Here is an 18,636-nt window from a genome sequence, read left to right as displayed (position 1 = left end):
GGACTGCATAGTGTTGCATGTCTGGGACAATTCCTAGTGGCTGCAAAATGTTTGCATGTGTAAGGGCACTTTTATGGAACTTTGTGACTTGCTTTCCCCTGCCCTGACGTGCAAGAATACCAAGATGAGAGCAGCCCTCACAGTTCACAAGCGAGTGGCAATAGCTCTGTGGAAGCTTGCAACACCAGACAGCTACCAGTCAGTTGGGCATCAATTTGGAGTGGGCAAATCTACTGTGGGGGCTGCTGTGATCCAAGTAGCCAACACAATCAAAGAGCTGCTGATATCAAAGGTAGTGACTCTGGGAAATGTGCAGGTCATAGTAGATAGCTTTGCTGCAATGGGATTCCCTAACTGTGGTGGGGTGATAGACGGAACCCATATCCTTATCTTGGCACCAGAGCACTAAGGCGGCGAGTACATAAACCGCAAGGGGTACTTTTCAATGGTGCTGCAAGCACTGGTGGATCAAAAGGGACGTTTCATCAACATCAATGTGGGATGGCTGGGAAAGGTACACGACGCTCGCATCTTCAGGAACTCTGGTCTGTTTCAAAAGCTGCAGCAAGGGACTTTCTTCCCAGAGCAGAAAATAACCACTGGGGATGTTGAAATGCCTATAGTTATCCTTGGGGACCCAGTCTACCCCTTAATGCCATGGCTCATGAAGCCATACACAGTCAGGAGCTGTTCAACTATAGGCTGAGCAAGTGCAGTATAATGGTGGAATGTGCATTTGGATGTTTAAAAGCACGCTAGCTCAGTTTACTGACTCGGATAGACCTCAACGAAACGAAAATTCCCATTGTTATTACTGCTTGCTGTGCGCTTCACAATATCTGTGAGAGTAAGGGGGAGACGTTTATGGCAGGGTGGGAGGTTGAGGCAAATCGCCTGGCCACTGATTACGCACAGCCAGACACCAGGGCAATCAGAAGAGCACATCAGGAAGCGCTGCGCATCAGAGAAGCTTTGAAAACCAGTTTCATGACTGGTCATGCTACGGTGTAAAAGTTCTGTTTGTTTCTTTTTGATTAACTCCCCGCCTGGGTTCACTCTGCTTCCCTGTAAGCTAACTACCCTCCCCTCCCACCTTTGATCACCACTTGCAGAGGCAATAAAGTCACTGTTGAATCACATTCTTTATTAATTCATCACACAAATAGGGGGATAACTGCCAAGGTAGCCCGGGAGGGGTGAGGAAGGAGCGAAGCATGGAGTGGGGTGGGAGAGGAGGGAAGGACAAGGGCACACGGCACTTTAAAAGTTATAGAAAGTCAGCTTTCTGTTGCTTGGGCAGTCCTCTGGGGTGGAGGGTTGGGTGCCCAGAGGCCCCCTCACCGCGTTCTTGGGCGTCTGGGTGAGGGGGCTATGGAACTTGGAGAGGAGGGCAGTTGGTTACACAGGGGCTATAGCGGCGGTCTGTGCTCATGTCGCCTTTACTGAACCTCAGGCATATGCTGGAGCATATCAGTTTGTTCCTCCAGTAGCCTCAGCATTGCCTCTTGCCTTCTGTCACCAAGCTGATGCCACCTATCATCTTCAGCCTCCCACTTACTATCTTCAACCTGCCACCTGTCCTCACATTCATATTGTGCTTTCCTGCACTCTGACATTGTCTGCCTCCACGCATTCTGCTGGCCTCTTTCAGTGTGGGAGGACTGTACGAGCTCAGAGAACATGTCATTGCGAGTGCGTTTTTTTCACCTTCTAATCTTTGCTAGCCTCTGTGAAGGAGAAGATAGTGTGAACCTTGAAACATTTGCAGCTGGTGGAGGAAAAAAGGGGAGAGTGGTAGTTAAAAAGACACATTTTAGAGGACAATGGGTGGACTTTATTTAAAATGGGTTGGCAATTTGAAAGGATGGGCTGCGGTTTTTGGGTTAATGTGCAGTACAAACTAACCCCCCCAATTCTCTGGGATGATCACTTCACCCCTCCCCCCCACCGCATGGTTAACAGCGGGGAACATTTCTGTTCAGCCACAGGCAAACAGCCCAGCAGGAATGGGCACTTCTGAATGTCCCCTATTTCAACCAGGTGACCATGAATGATATCACTCTCCTGAGGATAATACAGAGAGATAAAGAACGGATGTTGTTTGAATGCCAGCAAACACTGGGACCATATGCTGTGTTATTCCAGACTACGTGCTACTAGCCTGGCGTGGTAAAGTGTCCTACCATGGAGGACAGAATAAGGCTGCCCTCCCCAGAAATCTTTTGAAAAGGCTTTGGGAGTACATCCAGGAGAGCTTTATGGAGATGTCCCTGGAGGATTTCTGCTCTATCCCCAGACACGTTAACAGACTTTTCCAGTAGCAGTACTGGCCGTGAATGCCAGGGCAAATTAATCATTAAACATGTTTGCTTTTAAACCATGTATAATATTTACAAAGGTACATTCACCAGAGGTCCCTTCTCCGCCTGGCAGGACTGGGAGGCAGTCTTGGGTGGATTCGGGGGGTACTGACTCCAGGTCCAGGGTGAAAATGGTTTCTCTGCTTGCTTGCTGTGAGCTATCTTCAACCTCCTCCTCCTCTTCCTCGTCCCCAAAACCCGCATTCCTGTTGCGTGCTACTCCATTGGCCGAGTCAAAGCACGGGGTGGGGTAGTGGTGGCTGCACCTCCTAGAATGGCATACAGCTCATCATAGAAATGGCATATCTGGGGCTCTGACTCGGAGCAGCTGTTTGCCTCTCTGTATTTTTGGTAGGCTTGCCTCAGCTACTTAAGTTTCATGCGGCACTGCTAGAGCCTCTGTCCTTCCTGCCCTTGGAGATTTTTTCAAATGTTTGAGGCATTTAATCTTTTGGAACGGAGTTCTGATAGCACGGATTCGTCTCCCTATACAGCGATCAGATCCCGTACCTCCTGTTCGGTCCATGCTGGGGCTCTTTTGTGATTCTGGGACTTCATCATGGTCACCTTGGCTGATGAGATCTGCACTCACCTGCAGATCGCCAAGCTGGTCAAACAGGAAATGAGATTCAAAAGTTCCTGGGCCTTTTCCTGTCTACCTGGCCAGTGCATCGGAGTTGAGAGTGCTGACCAGATAGCTCCCGGAGGCCAATAATGTCGAATTGTGACCACACTACCCCACACTACTCCAAATTTGACCCAGCAAGGTCGATTTCAGCGCTAATCCCCTTGTTGGGGGAGGAGTACAGAAATGGATTTTAAGAGCCCTTTAAGTCGAAAAAAACAGATTCGTCATGTGGATGGGTGCAGGGTTAAACTGATGTAATGCTGCTAAATTCAACCTAAACTCATAGTGTAGACCAGGGCCAAGAGTTATTAAAGTTAACATCAGTCAGCCAGAGATCTCCTTAGTCAACTCTTTTAAGACTCTTTGGTGCAAGTTATCTGGATCTTCTGATTTAAATTTTTTTATCCTTAGATGATATTGAACCTCCTCCTTAGTTACTAATGGACTGTGAAGTACTTCACTTGAGAGGATTACATTTTCCTTCTTTCCAAATACAGAACAGAAATATTCATTGAACCTTTATGCCTTTTCTGCATCATTATTAACAGTTTTATCATCTCCACCTACCAATTGGTCTATATTACTGTTAGGATTTCTTTAGTTCCTAATATGCTTAAATAAGTCCTTATTGTCCTTAGTCCTGCCAGCCATAGCTTTTTCCCTGCTATCTTTAGCTTCCCTTACCAATTTTTTACACTTCATACCATCTACTTTATATTGATTGCTATCTATTTCCCTTTCCTTTCATTTGTTATATATGGCTTTTTTTATTTCTGATTGCTGCTTTCACTTTGCACTGAACCAAGATGGGCTTTTAGCCGCAGTTATCCTCTTTCTTGATTGTTGAATCATGGCCATCCAATAAACTCTTCTTAATGAACTCACAATTTTCATTCACATTTTTCTGTCTATTTTTTTCCTCCCAATCAAGTTCTCCCCAAAGGCGCAACTCCCTTTCGTCCCCCTCGTCACCAGTGATGAATCATATTTTACATCCAATAAATACTAAAAAAATGGATGTGTCAAATCCCTATTAAAATATCTTTCCATTTTGCCCTGCCCAACAGGCTTTTATGTATCCTAGAACATGTTAATTGCCTATTTATGAACCAAGTATAAGCTTCCACACTCGATATACAGTATGTCTCATTTAATTTGGATAAGTAAATGGCATCTGTGGCATCATTAAGTAATGATGTTATATTTGAATTGTTTTTGTTTTGATTAATAAAATGAAGAAATGCTACATCTACTCCTCTAGCCAGAATTTTGGTTCCGTCTAACTGTAGGAGCATACTGGAATTTTATAAGGGTGAAGGAGTTTTTTTCCCCACATAACAACTTCACTAAGAGCCAAACACTGCTTCTACTGATATTGTTAACTTTAGTGGCATCAGCATTTGATCCCATGAGAACTGCAGTCGCCTCTGCATCAAAATAGCTTTCACTCCACATGCTGCCGTCTAAATAGATAGGCCCAAAAATCCAATCCTTTCCAGCGTACCTGGATACTTGGATCAGAAATGATGGCTCAGATCATTATAAAAAAAGAGGCCACCAGGCCTGTTTGGATTTAGATTTGAAATTTCCTCAAGTTAGGCAATGTTAATAGGGATTTGGTTCTGGCTGAAACTAATTTGACACTCTTCAATATAAAATATACATGGCTGAGCCAACTTCCCTTATTTTAGAATGAAATAATCTGTGGCTTAATTGGGGCCCATAAAAAATGTCATGTCTTCAGTCAATTGGTACATTTCATGCAGTCAGGCCCCATTAACCTCTTGGATTGCAAAGTGTGCTACAAATTTTCTCCTGTAAACCAATAAAGATAAATGATATTAAAATGAAGATGTAATCATTTGCATGTAGTGACCTCTAGTGGAAGTGAATGCCATATCCATCAACAAATGATTCATCAAAGCCTAGAGTGTTCTATCCATGGAGATGGCTGCCAGATTAAAAAAAACACATATGCCACATATTTTACACAATATATGCCTAACTGTCTTTTATGGATTACTAACTCCTACCTCTCCTTAAAAAAAGGGACACCCCCCCACAACCAGTAGGAGGAAAATAGAACTTACAAATCTGCCAGGATTTCTAAAGAGCTTGGTTTACTTTCCCTTCGTGTGCCCATTAGATATTTTGGTAACTATGGGAATTTCCAACACCCTCCAACAACCCCAGAATGTAAAATGTTTATTTCGCCTTGTGAACTGGTGTAGCTCTGCATCAGACTTATTGGCCTCTGAGCTACAGCTGTGACGCTCACACAATAGTCTTCTACCAAGGGTGCTTGAAAATGCACAGACTCACCAAATAAATAAATAAATAAATAAATTTTAAAATGATTAACCCCAACAGAATAAAACAGAATAAAAGCACAATCTCTTGTCCAGTTGCTCAGTTTCAGCCCACACTGGTCTGACTAAATAATTTCTGTCTAGCTGCAGAGTGAAAAACTTTTCTGCTGAGGCTCCCATCTGTGCTCTTCTAAACTGCATGACACAGGCACAAGCTAACTACTCGCCTCCTCCAAGAACACAAGCTGTTTTGCTTGGTTCCAAACCCTCGCTTTGTACATGCCAGCAAACTTACCCCCATATTTCTCTCTCTCTCTCTGTAAGGTCCCATATGATCCCTGCATAGGAAGCTTAATCAGCATGTCTTAAGTCTGAATACCTTTACCATAAAGGATGTTGAAAGAGATGTTTTTAGGATACAATTAAAATTTTTTATAATGTGAAATTGCCATACTATAAAATAAGCTTCTGACCTGACTATAAAACAGAAGACAAAAAAGATACTAGATGACAATCTACTCTCACTTATTTTATCACAGGGCAATTCCTGTAACTTGATTGGGGTTTTGCTGGTATAGAGGAGAGCAGATTTGGCCCATTATTTAAAACCTTAAAAGCATTACATTAGCAATGAAATGTTCAAACTGAAACTGTGTTGGCTACCTTCAAACCTTTACTGTTTCCTTCCCAGAGAGCTGACCACTCTTATTTCTAAATGATCTTTGAATACAAATGTATAGCCAGAGATGTGAAAGGAAAGGGAGAGTAGTAAATAATTAGAATATAGAAGCTTGTGATTTGTAACAATTATAAAAGTTCCCTGCATTTTTCCATTACTATTACAATGAGAGGAGGGATAGCTCAGTGGTTTGTGCATTAGCCTGTTAAATCCCAGGGTTGTGAGCTCACTTTTTGAGGGGGCCACTTAGGGATCTGGAGATGAGTAGGGGGTTGGACTAGATGACCTCCTGAGGTCCTTTCCAACCTTGATAGTCTATGAAAATCATATTGCAGTAGGGATCAGGTACATTGAAATGGCCTCTCTGCCCATTCAATCCCTTACCTCCAAGAGAAGGATTTTATAATTTAGCTGTTGTCTGTAACACCTGTTCCCATGCACATTTTGATTATACATTTCAGGAGTTAGAGTTCCACTCTTGCAACTGGCTACAAAACTAGTGGGACTCCAGGGAGAGTAAATCTCCACTAACACCATTTTATCGGATCAAATGTATTCTGTCATCTGACAGACTTGTATGGGACAAAACTATATTACGCACGAACAAGGGAGTGGATTCGTTCCCCCCTGGATTACTGGATTACTATCATCTTTATTTACAATCATGATCTTGATTATTTGCCTGAAATTTATAAAGCTCCCACCAGATGGCGCCAGAAAACCTCATTCTTCTCTGCTAAAACATTCTCTACAGTTAGAGGGAGAGGGTAAAAATGCTTATTATTTGCCAAGTGATACTCATGGGAAAAATTGACTCTTTATAGAAAAGCTAAAATAATTAGAAAAAGCAGCTTCCCCAAACCCTCATATTACAAACATCAATTCAGCTATATTACAAAGAGGGATTTGTAAGGTCTTTGGGGGGCAGGTACTAACTTTTTGTTCTGTTTGTACATGCTAGCACAATGGGGTCCTGGTGTCTGACTAGTGCTCCTACATACTAACACAATATAAAGAATAACAATACATTCTCAAAGCAGAGTTTGCATTGGTTCATCTTGGCTTTTCAGGAACTGTGTAAGGCACACCCAGTACAAACTTTTATTTTACTGATTAAAGTTGATAGAAGCTTAGACATGAAACAAAACTCACTAACAAATGTTTAGACCAAATCAAATCCATGTCTCCAGCTATGAAATGAATGAAAAATCCATGTAGGTTCTTACTCCAGATCCACTACTGTGGTATCCGAGTGCCTAAATAAGTTATGGATTTTGGAAGGCAGTGTATTCTGAAGACGATTCTCCATTACAATATACTCTTAAGATTGTTTTAGTATTTTACTGTTATGAATTCCTGCCCTCAAGTGAACAGGCTACTAGATCTCTAACCACCTGCACTACACTGGGTCTGGTCATGCTGGTATTGAAGGCAGTGGGTGTTTAGCTATCGATTTTCCATAGAGGCAGCATCAAGCCCTTGCTGATCAAACTGGACCAAATTAAGTGCTGTCATTCCTCCATTGAAGTCTGCTGGATTATACTGCATCAGGGATAAATTTAGCCCATTGTGCCCAGAGGCATGTCAAATATGGAGGGACTGGGGGGGAGGGAGAATCAAATAATTAGTGTGTTTCAATTTGCTACCTAGTTCTCACTTCTTCTGGCCTCACCTGCCCCCAGTTGGATATGTCGGTCTGTCAAAGATACTTATATGCCTCCAGTGCCTAGTATCTGAACCCCTCACAGTCTTACATGTATTTATCCTCACACTACCCTATTGAAGTAGAAAAGTGGTATTACACCCATTTTACAGTTGCAGGAAGTAAGGCCCAGAGGCCCAGATTTTTAGAAGTACTGAGGCACCTAACTCCTATTGATTTTAACAGGAGTTAGGCTCACTGTTCAGTGCAAAATAAATTTGATATAGATATAGAAATAGCCCTAACCCAACCTCTGGCTCCAAACACACCCACACGTTGGATGAAGTTTGGATCTGGATGTGGGTGTTAGCCTGGGATTTGGGAAATGCAACAAATTACCTCTGTGATCTTGGGCAAGTTGATGTTACTTTTCAAACAAAATATTCCTGCTGCCTGTCAGATCAGAGTGGTTTATGCTTGTTTGTAGTTAAAGAAACAATCTCAGAAGAGTAGAAGGGAGAGAACTGTTGCTGGGGTTTTCTTATATTTTCTCAGCAGTACAGAAGCCAGCATTGTGATTGGGGTCAGGACTCTAGAGCTGTAGTTAATAGTAGATCCACAGGCACAGCTAAGACCTGGATATCAATACTCAGTCCTGTACTGGAGACTGGGGCGCATATGTGTGTCTTGATATCAGTACCAGAGCTGAGAGGGAGCCCTTACTAGTGCTGGTCTTTGGTACTGGGGTTGACTTGGCTCCAGATGCGCTGGAGGAGTCAAAGAGCCTGTCAGACTAGCCTAGTCAGGTTTTTCCCTGAGATTTAGAAGAGTCAAATGGCCCATTAATCTTTTTTCCTCGTTAGGTTTCTCCTGATCTGGGGAAGAGGATGGGTGCTGTGACTCACCCTTGCTACAGTGCTCACTTGTGCCCTGCCTTAAGCAGGTAGAGGCGGTATCAAGCTTCAGTGCCAAAGCCTCAGTTAGTACAGACTTCAATTTGTGGTACTGATGGCTTGTCAAAGGGATTGAGTTCCCTTCTCAATACTGGCCAAGGGAGCTTTTGGGAGGAGTCTGTACTTACTGGGGCACTGAAGGAATGGGAGTTTTTGTGGGGATAATCCCTTTTTGGAGTCCAAGGTACCATAGGTGCCAAGTCTGTGGGTGCTCCAGGGCTGGAGGAGCACCCATGGAAAAAAACCTGGGTGCTTAGCAACCACTGGCAGCCCCACAGATCAGCTCCTCCCGCTCCCCCCTAAGCCCTTCTGCCCACCAGTGGGTCCCGCCGATCAGCTCCTTCTCCTCCCTCCCAGCACTTCCAACCCACTGTGATCAGCTGTTCAGTGGCGTGCAGGAGGCTCGGTGTGGGAGGAGTGCGGGCAAGAAGAGGCGTTGGAAAAGGCAGAATGGGGGCAATGCGGGGGCAGGAAGAGAAGGGGGTTTGTGGGAAGGGGTGGACTGGGGGCAGGGACTGGAGCAGAGTGGGAGTCGAGCATCCCTCGGGGACATGATGCCTCTGTAAGGTACATGTTTCTAAATCTAATTCTCTCTCATTGATTGTTCCAACAGAAAAAAGTGTTAGCAGAGTATCTCTGGAAAGGTGGGTTCTCTTGGAGAAGGACTGATATGCTGAGCAAAGGCCAAGAATGGGGCCCTCACTCGAACAACAGAAATGGGTATGTCCAAAGATTAAGGGGCTAAGACCACTGCATGATGGGGAGGGTTCAAACCTGGTTTGGGCTCAGTCATTTGTCAGGAAGATACTGAGGCACTAGAATGAACCACATTATTAAAATTAAACTGATTGAAATAAAAATAAGGATCTGCCAAAGTCCAGGAGAATGCTACAAAGAGAGGTTGCTATGAAGCAGTGGGCAGACCAGGCAGAGTTCTGTCTTGCTGCCCCAGATGGCAAGAGGGAACAGAGGATGGTTGGGGATGCTCTGTTCTACAGACCTACAGGTGAGCAGGGCACGAGGACACGTAGAGCACAAGCATGGCCCCAATGGACACTGCCGCTCAAAGATTCAGCGCTTATGCGCATGAGGAACATATGTATTTAATTGGGCCACATACAAAGACTCAAAGAAAAATCGCATTTTGCACTCCCCTCCAACCTAACTCCTTTCTGTGTTACTAAGTGTATATTAGGGCTTGTCTACACTGGCAATTTACAGCACTGCAACTTTCTTGCTCAGGGGTGTAAAAAAACACCTCCCTGAGCGCACGAAGTTTCAGCGCTGTAACGTGCCAGTGTAAGCAGTGCACTAGTGCTGGAAGCCGTGCTCCCAGTGCTGGTAGCTATGCCCCTTGTGGAAGTAGTTTTTGTAGAGCACTGGGAGAGCTCTATCCCAGTGCTCTGCTGCGACTACACAAGCCCTATTAAAGCGCTGCCACGGCAGCAATTTAGTGTTGCCAGTGTAGACTAGCCCTAAGATTAGATTTAAAAATCTAACTTTATATACATACGCCATTTCTGCCCTTTGTTTACTTTTTTTTGCTCTTTACACAGTTTTCACAGTGGAATAGACTTGAGGTCTGATCCAGCTCCCACTGAGGCCAGAAGAAGCCTTAGCTTACACAGAAACAGGACTAAGCCATCATATAGCAGTTTCACAGTCTGGCTGTCTCATCCATTAATACAATGTTGCAACAATGACCATGAATGTTTGAAGGCAAATCTGGTTCAGCTGTACTAAAAAAACATCAGTACACTGCTATTAAATTTGTCCTTTAAAACATTTCTTTTAAAACAAAAGAGTAACTGAGATCCACAATTTAGGTTTCTTTTTAATTAGAATAACTGTTTAATTAGAATGAATAATTGTTCGCTTGCAGAGGGAGTGCTGTCTGTATCATAGATGGAAAGATGCAAATTCTCATATTTCCCCCTCACTTGAACCAACTTGCCCTCAAGTCACTGCAGCAAAACCATCATCTTTCAGGATGAGGACTTAGATGAAACTCCATTTGAAGACCATAATTGACTAAAGGGGGCTCATGTTAAAAGATGGGCACTGGCTGTCCCAGGGGAGGAGTGGGCTTTCCCCAAAGAATGTCTGCTCCATTCAACACCTTGGCTTGTTCAGGACTTAATGAAAGCTTTGAAGTCCAAAGCCTACTATGAGGAGGAGGAGGAGGGGATATTACTTGAAAAAGAAAAATGGCTATTAGGTCAAGCCAACAAGTATTGAAAATCAATCCGTTTGTACACTGAAAGATGTGAAACGAATTACAATTGCTAGGCTAAAGTGAGGATAACCGTAAGAAGAATATAAATAGTTATCAAGAGATTTACTACTGAGTGATTTGATAAACATTACTAAAATATTCTTTCTTGGATACTTATCTGACTCTTAATACTATAGTATCCGAACACCTCATGCTCTTTAGTGTATTTGTCCTCCTAGAACTCCTGAGAGGTAGGGAAATGCTTATTATCTCCATTTTACAGGTAGGAAACTGTGGTACAGAGAGACCTATTCATGCACTTGCATTCCATTTGGGTGAATGTATTAACATATCATACTAAGTTTAAAGTCTTATCTCATAAACAAACAAATCTAAAGCAAAACTGCAGTCACTAGCAGTAGGACAGGGCACTTGGCAATGTGATTATTCATTTATTTCACACCAAAGGTTAGAACCAATAAAACTGATAGTTGTTCTTAATTTTCTAATGTAAACACAACTCTTGAAGTCCTGTGGGCTCCGTGGGCATCAAGGTGCTCATGATGGAATCCTTTACTGTGGTAACAGAATCCTACATTAGACATTTCACACCTATCCTTTCTCAAGGGAACTGTCTGACTCAGGACAGACCCATTGCCACATATGACAGTCAAGCTCTTGTAACTGATGGTAGGGGACTTCACAGTGCTTTCACGAAGTCCTCCAATGTCCTAAAGTGGGAGCACAATCTTCCTCGGCTGAGGTTCAGCCTTGCACAAGTTTAAAAACATTTGTGCTTTTCCCTTGCTAAAATGCCATTCAGAAGAGTGGGTGGGGTGCAAGAGCTACTTTTCATCCCCATCTAGTTGGGACAGGTGTTGCTGGTTAGATCCCTGACCACCTTGGGTAGTGCTCACAAAAAAAAAAAAAAAGTACATTTTTCATGTTGCTAGCCCCTTAGCTAAAAAAAAAAAAGTCAATATGCTCAGATAGCCCAAAGATTAGAAAAAAAGGAGATTTTATATATCCACAGTAAAAGATGCACCTAAATATTAACATGGGCTTAGAGGTCAAACTCAAATTGCGGTCTAAGTAGCTACAATTCCATTGATCCGCACCAGGTGTATCAGAGTGTTCTCCTAGATTCCAACAGAAAGTTTCAGATCCTAAACTGAGCTAAGTATATCTTACAACAATCTAGCTTGTTACTAGAAATGCATGGTAAAGAGAGTTATGTATACAGATTATTTATGCAGTTGCTTATACAGATTAAAGACAACATAGAAAAATAAGGCTAGGGATGTGGTGTTGTTTCAATTAACCTTCAAATCTCTTTATTGCCAGAACAGAAAGTTATTTTGAGTGAGTTTTTTTCAATTTCTCTCTCTTCCATGAACCCAAAAGACAGCCCTCATTTTAACCACCACCCCCATGATATCTATTCAGGAAGCATCCATTACTGGTCACTCGAAACAAAGGCTGAAAAGAAAGAAACCAAGTTCTATGGGTTATTCAGATGAAAGTAGCAGTGCATATTCCAGCTGGCAGCTCTGTGTCATCATCTTTCTGCCTCTTCTTAACTGCCAAGTAGTAGATGTTGCCAGCAGACCTCATTGGGACCCTATAAGAAAACTACACTAATACAGCACAGATTAACAGATGAAAAGATTGGCCACTATATCCACAGAAAGATTGCAAGTGCTGGTAGAGGTTGTTGTTCATTAATACTTTTACTAAGCATAAAGGTGAACACAAAAAGCAAGAAATTGCTATTTTCACTAGCTGAAGTATCTTCTACATTCTCCCCTTTACTTCATAGTAGGTATTTTTACTTGCTGGGATGATTTCCAAATTGTATCAGAGGAATTGTTCTGCTCCAGGCTTTATCTCCCTTTGACTCATGTGACTTGGGCAAGTCCTTTAACCTCATTTTACTCACATCTCAGTAGCTAAATGAATCTTCACTCCCCTCTCAGCTTTCAGGAAGCAGAGCAGGGAGTTACAGCACTGATCTGTGCTCCCTCCCACTCTCCATGCTCTAAAACTGCAACTGGGAGAGTGCAGGGAGCCCATATTGAAGCTCTTATCCTGGAACTGCATCACTCAGCATCTTGCTGAGCATCAGAGGAGTGGTATGTGCTGTGAGAAAGGGTACAATTTTGTCACGGCAGAGATCGAGTCCATGACTTCAGCCAGTGCTAGCTGGGAGCTCCGGGGTACCTGTGGCCCCTGAACTCCAAGCTGCTGCAGGCGGCAGGGGACCCTGACTGCCCTCAGAGCTCCCAGCCACCACAGGTGGCTGGGGGGACCCCACAGCTTGGAGTCACAGATGAAGGAGGACCCTGGAGCTCCGAGCCCCCATGGGTGGTGTGGAGCCTCAAAACTCCCAGCTGGGCTCCCAGTAACCGCCCAGCGGCTCTCCATTTTGTCATGGATATTTTTAGTAAAAGTCAGGGACCGGTCACGGGCTTCCATGATTTTTTCTTTATTGCCTGTGACCTGTCTGTGACTTTTACTAGAAATATCCATGACAAAATCTTAGTCTTAGCTGTGAGCCCATAGGGTGCCTTGCTGCACAGGCACACATCTTCAAAAGAACCATGCAAAATGCCTCATGTGCCCCTGTATCATCTGGTTCTACAGAATGGAAAACTGGGGCAAATCTGTCACTGAAGTGTCTGGGAGAGCATAACTCACTAAGAGGAGAGGCACAAATTGAACCCTTCCCAAATAAGTAACAGGACAAAAAAATATCAATAATATTTTACTGCATTTTAAAAGTAATCTGACCCTGACAGAATAAGTACCTACAGTCTCTTATTTATATAAAGTATGGATAATTCACATCCCTTTTTCACCCCTATAATAAAGCTGTTTAATATTTACATGCATGCTATGAGTTAATGTTTACAATAGAGGGACCTTTTCTTCCATTAAAAATATAAATTTCTCTCTTTAAAGTTATCAAATTAAAACAGCAGATTCCTTCATTCTAGAACAGAGATAATACTTACATAAGAAATTTTATCTGATGATGCCACCATGCCATTTGAATGGATTACTGTTTTGGACTGGGGTATCTTACAGAACAATCAGAAAGACAGGGTTCTTGACCAAAGAAGAACAATCTAAATATCTGCAAAACACATGGAATACATCATATGAACAATCAAAAACACAAGCAACAAATTTGTGTGATGCACTGAACTTTTACATCTTTTTTTTATTTAAAAAACGAGGGGACGGCCTCAGAAGGTGAGATGTGGAGGTTTGAGTGTAGGGTATTTTGTTATGGAGGAAAATTAAATAGTCTCCAAAGAAAAAATGATCAATCAATGCACAAGTGTTTATTATGCACGGAGAGAGAGAGTTAGTAATACAAACTCACAAAATATTGCATCCTAAATTCCTCTACTTCCAGCATATTCAGTTCAGATTCTCAATAAAAGAGGGTTTTCCAGACACACAGGAACCCCCTCCTGGAAGATTTAACTGGGTTCTCTCAACTTCTTCATTCCCTGCTCCAAAACCTCAACCTTTTTGGCCCATCCCAAGGAAAAACCTCCTCCAGCATTAACCTTGGAGATAAAACTTTGCTTGAAAAAGCCTCTATTGGGAAATAAAACCCATAATAGAGGAAAGACTCTGGGGAAAAGTCATTACACTGAACTGTCTAAAGAATGAAAGTAAAGTACAAACAATTCACACATGGACTAAGTCCTACTAGTACACCACCTCAATTAGGCCAAATAAAACCCCTTATGTATGAGTGGAGGTAGCTGCTCTCTTTTCTTTTAGGTCCTAGCCAGCTGCTCTGTCGCCCATACCATTATTTTCCCCCATGAACTCAATGTAGTATGGTTATTTGCATATGGAAGAGTCTATCAGAAAACACAGTGGGATTGTTTAAGAATAATTTAGCCATTCTGTAATTACATTTGAATGGATAATTATATTGTAGACATCTTGGGGCAGGAAAAAGGTCTTTTTGCTTTTCTGTCAAAGACCACGTTATACCTACTGAATGGGGCACAAATAAATAAGAAGAGTCACAGGATGGAGTTATTGGGCAGGTTTCCTGTCCAAAGGGCAGGGGAGCAAAACTAAGATGAGGACTTGTCCTTTCTCATCTTAATCTTCTGTTTTTGTATCAGAAGAAGGATTGCATTTTGAACTCAAGGCAAATGATGTTGTCAAATTATGCAATATTAAAGGTGCTTTGTTTCTAAAACAGTATTTTAATAGGAAACAATCCCTGATGTCAATTTGAGATCTCAGTCCCCAATCCTGCAAGGTGCTGACTATCTCCCAATAGGTATTGACCATCTCCAGCTTGCACAGAAGTCACTGGGGTTTTAGAGGGCTCAGCTCCTTGCAGTAGTGATCTTACACAGTAACCCTTTGTTATTGGTTGAGGATCATGCTGCTTTTTAAATTCAATTAAAGTATATGACTCAGAATTAGAACTGAATGTCCAGAGCTATGCTGGAAGACTCTACACACACCCCTTGCAATTAAATAAGGAGATGGTATCAGCCTCCAATATTATGTGTCTCACCCATCATATGCAGAAATGGTCAAACTTTTTCAAAATTCACCATTTTGATGAATTTTTTCAAAGAAATTCCAATGAAAAGCTGCAGGATGAATTTTTTGTCAATGTTATGAAAATTGCATCTCATTTTTTGACCAGGTCTATCAGAAAAATAGACCTTTTATTACAGAAACATTTTAATATACAGTATACTAGATTCCCCCCTATTCTATAATGTTACTGCTAACACAATATCATTTTTCTGGTATAATTTAACAGTGTGCTCATACACAGGGCAAATATAGTAGCCCTTACCAAGCAGGAATACTCATGTGAGTAAGGGCTATAATATCAGTACATCGTCAATGCTCCAGATCAGATCTATAAAAACAATTTTAATAAAGGGAATGAGTATTATTACATTATAAAATTAATAAAAGTATTTCTACTCGGTGTTTATCCTGAAAACCCCTTACTTATAGGAACAGCCATTACTCTTGTGAGTAATCACTTTGACATCAAAATGGTATTACCATATGAGCAGGAATTTTGAAGCACTGGGTTCATTAACTAATCAATCTTGGACATCCCTGAAACAGGTGAAGTACCCTCATTTTAGTTAGGAAAGAAAAATCTGATAGATGATTATCATTAAAACCAGTAATACAGATACCTATGGCTAGAAGTCATTTCTACAATAAGGTGCAATTGCAAAGTTCTGCCAGTAAAACGTCATCTAATGTAGATTTTAAAGAACACCTTTCACCTTTACAGCTGGGCTAAAGGCAAATCACAATTTTATGCTTCATATTTACATGTCACATCAAATGTTCTTGTGGGTTTTCAATGAGCAGAATCCATCCCAGAAGTTGTACCTTCAGTTTTCCATCATGTAGTAATTTCTACAAGTCCTATGAAAGTAGAACCTGACAGTGCATTATCCTTCAACTCACGCTCCCCCCAAAAGTTTATATAGGAGCAAAGCTTCACAAATATTTCTGCTGAATATAACACGAAAAAAGAGCCCAGAAGATGTACACTGTACATGCTGAGCCTTCCATCCATCAGGAACTCTGTGATTGTGACCAAACAAGCTTCCTGATTTATTCTTCCCTCAAAAGCCTATATGTGCCATCCTGGTAAAGACTTTTGCAAGAACCTAGAAGAACGTATCATCACACTCATCTTTTCCATCCTAGCTATTTTTATTTTCAAACTTCAGAGCAAAAGGAGTATAATTTACAGCACTAGCTGAAAGGGTATATTGGTTTATGCTTCAGGGTTAAGGAGAATGTAAAGTGACTGCAATTTATTACTTTAATACAACAGTTTATGAAACACAACCACTAGTTTTAGATGACTGAGTTTACCATAAAACAGCCATAAACAAAAATAATTATATTCAGTAAATCATTTAATACCAGTCATATTTTGTGTGTTTCTGAAGAAAACCCTTTGAACACAGAAGATTACCTAAAAATAATACAAGACTTGGTTAGAGATTCATGGAAGAGGGATGGATGTTTGTTAGAATTTTCCCATCTTTCAAATCTTAAATTTCTCTGTTAAAAAAAAAAAAATCCAAAACAAGCTTTTATTTGGAGAACTGCACATTGCAGTAAAAGCTGTATTTTTTTCTCTGTGTGTACATACATACCTGTAGACATACAGATAAATGTACTCAGTACTTTTATTTGAATCTCATGTAGATAATGCATTTATATGAATTTGAGCAGTTATCAAAGCAAATGTTCAGTGTATTCTTTTGAACACTGCACAAATGTTCTGAACATGCACTCATAGTTCTCCCATTGTGCTTTTCTTTCAAAACAACCAATAAATTAAATTTAATCAAAACAAATTCTAATAAAACATTGTAGTTAAGATCTGAATTGCTTAGAAGTAGGGAAATTCCAACCTAAGGATCCTGTTACATACTGCATACATCCATATGCCATACTGCATAATTCCAATTCAGCAAGGTATTTAAAGCACACGCCTAGCTCCATGCATGATGAGTCCCATTGATCTTAATGGGAATACTCACATGTATAGTTTGGCATATGCTTAAGTACAGTAATTCACTGAATTGGGGTGTGCTGATATGAATGCAGAAACTTTACCACCATATATAATATCTTGTGTAGCTAACTGCATGTTCTCAATGAGACCCGTACAAATTACAGTTGCTGTGGGAAACGTAACTTGATATTTTAAATATACTGAAGAAAGAATATCCAAACTACAATGCTGAATTAATTTTGTTTTTGGAATTTAATATATGGAATGTTCTCCTTCATTTTTCTGAAGCTCACATTTGGATTGCAAAAGCAAAACAACTGATGACAGGAGGTTGGGGGTGAGGAGGAGAATATTAGTTTCTGGACTAAGGTTCCTTCAGCCCTTAAAGACATCAGAGCCATTAAACAAGACGGTGTAAATCCCAGCTGCTGTTTGTTTGAAAGGATACAATGTTCTTCAATGACGAAACCACTCTTCTACAACAAGGTCAGATTGTTTTATGCATGTGTTGCTATGGTGAGAGAGAAAAGAGTTGATGGAAAACTGGATGACTACTTATCTCATTGCAGAGAAAGCAACAGAAATTGAAGATTAACGTAATCTAAACCCATCATATCTTGTACCCTATGCACTTAATATGCAATACCCAAGCATACAAATTGATACTTTCAACATTTATTAAATTCTACATCTTGAAGGTTTACTGAATTACAAATTATTCTTTCATATCATTCAGCTACACACACCTGAACGAGTGCAGAATGTGTTCTTGCCATCGCATTCCCTCGGAAATTTTGCCCAGAAAGTGGGAGGCAGCTTTAGTTAATAGCTGGAGCGCCACTAGCCAAAGCTGCTGAGGAGGTGGTACTAAATCAGCACTTGTAGGAGATGACCCATAATTCTCATAGTAATTTGAATTTCTGAACATCCCAATTTATCCTTTTAAAATATCTTGTTTTTCCTTCTGTCCATCTAGATATGAGGTTTTTTTATTGTGCTCTCTTAGCTGAGTATAGTTGTTGTGAAGAGTACAGATACTTACTACATTTCTCCCACTGCCTGAAACTGTAGCCAGAATGGTTTCTTTAAAACTATTTTTTATTTTCCAGCACTGCCCTGTGACAGGGTTATCTCCCTTCAATACCCATTTCAAAAAATGTGTTCTGCTGATCGTGAAGCAAGAACTGAGAAATTGCTTCCTGCCTCTATTATCTATTTCCACTTCCAACTGTCTCCTAACTCCATCCACATGCTCTTATGGTTCTTTCACTGCACTTCTTCTCTTCCCTCTCAT

General features: G+C 41.3%; 1 protein-coding gene across 11 annotated transcripts in view; it reads right to left on the bottom strand.

Moving 5' to 3' along the window:
• Positions 1–13,537: 13,537 nt before the first annotated feature.
• LOC127048201 (high mobility group protein 20A-like) overlaps positions 13,538–18,636 on the bottom strand; it is a 33,100-nt gene continuing 28,001 nt past the window's right edge. For 3 of the 11 annotated variants that reach the window (XM_050947744.1, XM_050947754.1, XM_050947750.1), the window contains 2 exons: positions 17,791–17,853; positions 13,538–16,594 (listed from right to left, as the gene is read on the bottom strand). In XM_050947744.1, the coding sequence (XP_050803701.1) occupies positions 17,840–17,853 (14 nt within the window). In that variant the 3' untranslated portion in view covers positions 13,538–16,594; positions 17,791–17,839. Of the gene's footprint in view, positions 17,854–18,636 lie in introns of all 11 variants that reach the window. The other 8 variants (XM_050947742.1, XM_050947752.1, XM_050947749.1 and 5 more) reach the window with 5 other exon arrangements.

This window comes from Gopherus flavomarginatus, chromosome 3, assembly GCF_025201925.1.
Source record: "Gopherus flavomarginatus isolate rGopFla2 chromosome 3, rGopFla2.mat.asm, whole genome shotgun sequence".
NCBI classification, from domain to species: Eukaryota; Metazoa; Chordata; order Testudines; family Testudinidae; genus Gopherus; species Gopherus flavomarginatus.
Note: the sequence above shows the minus strand (reverse complement) of the source record. Positions and strands in the feature narration are given on the sequence as shown.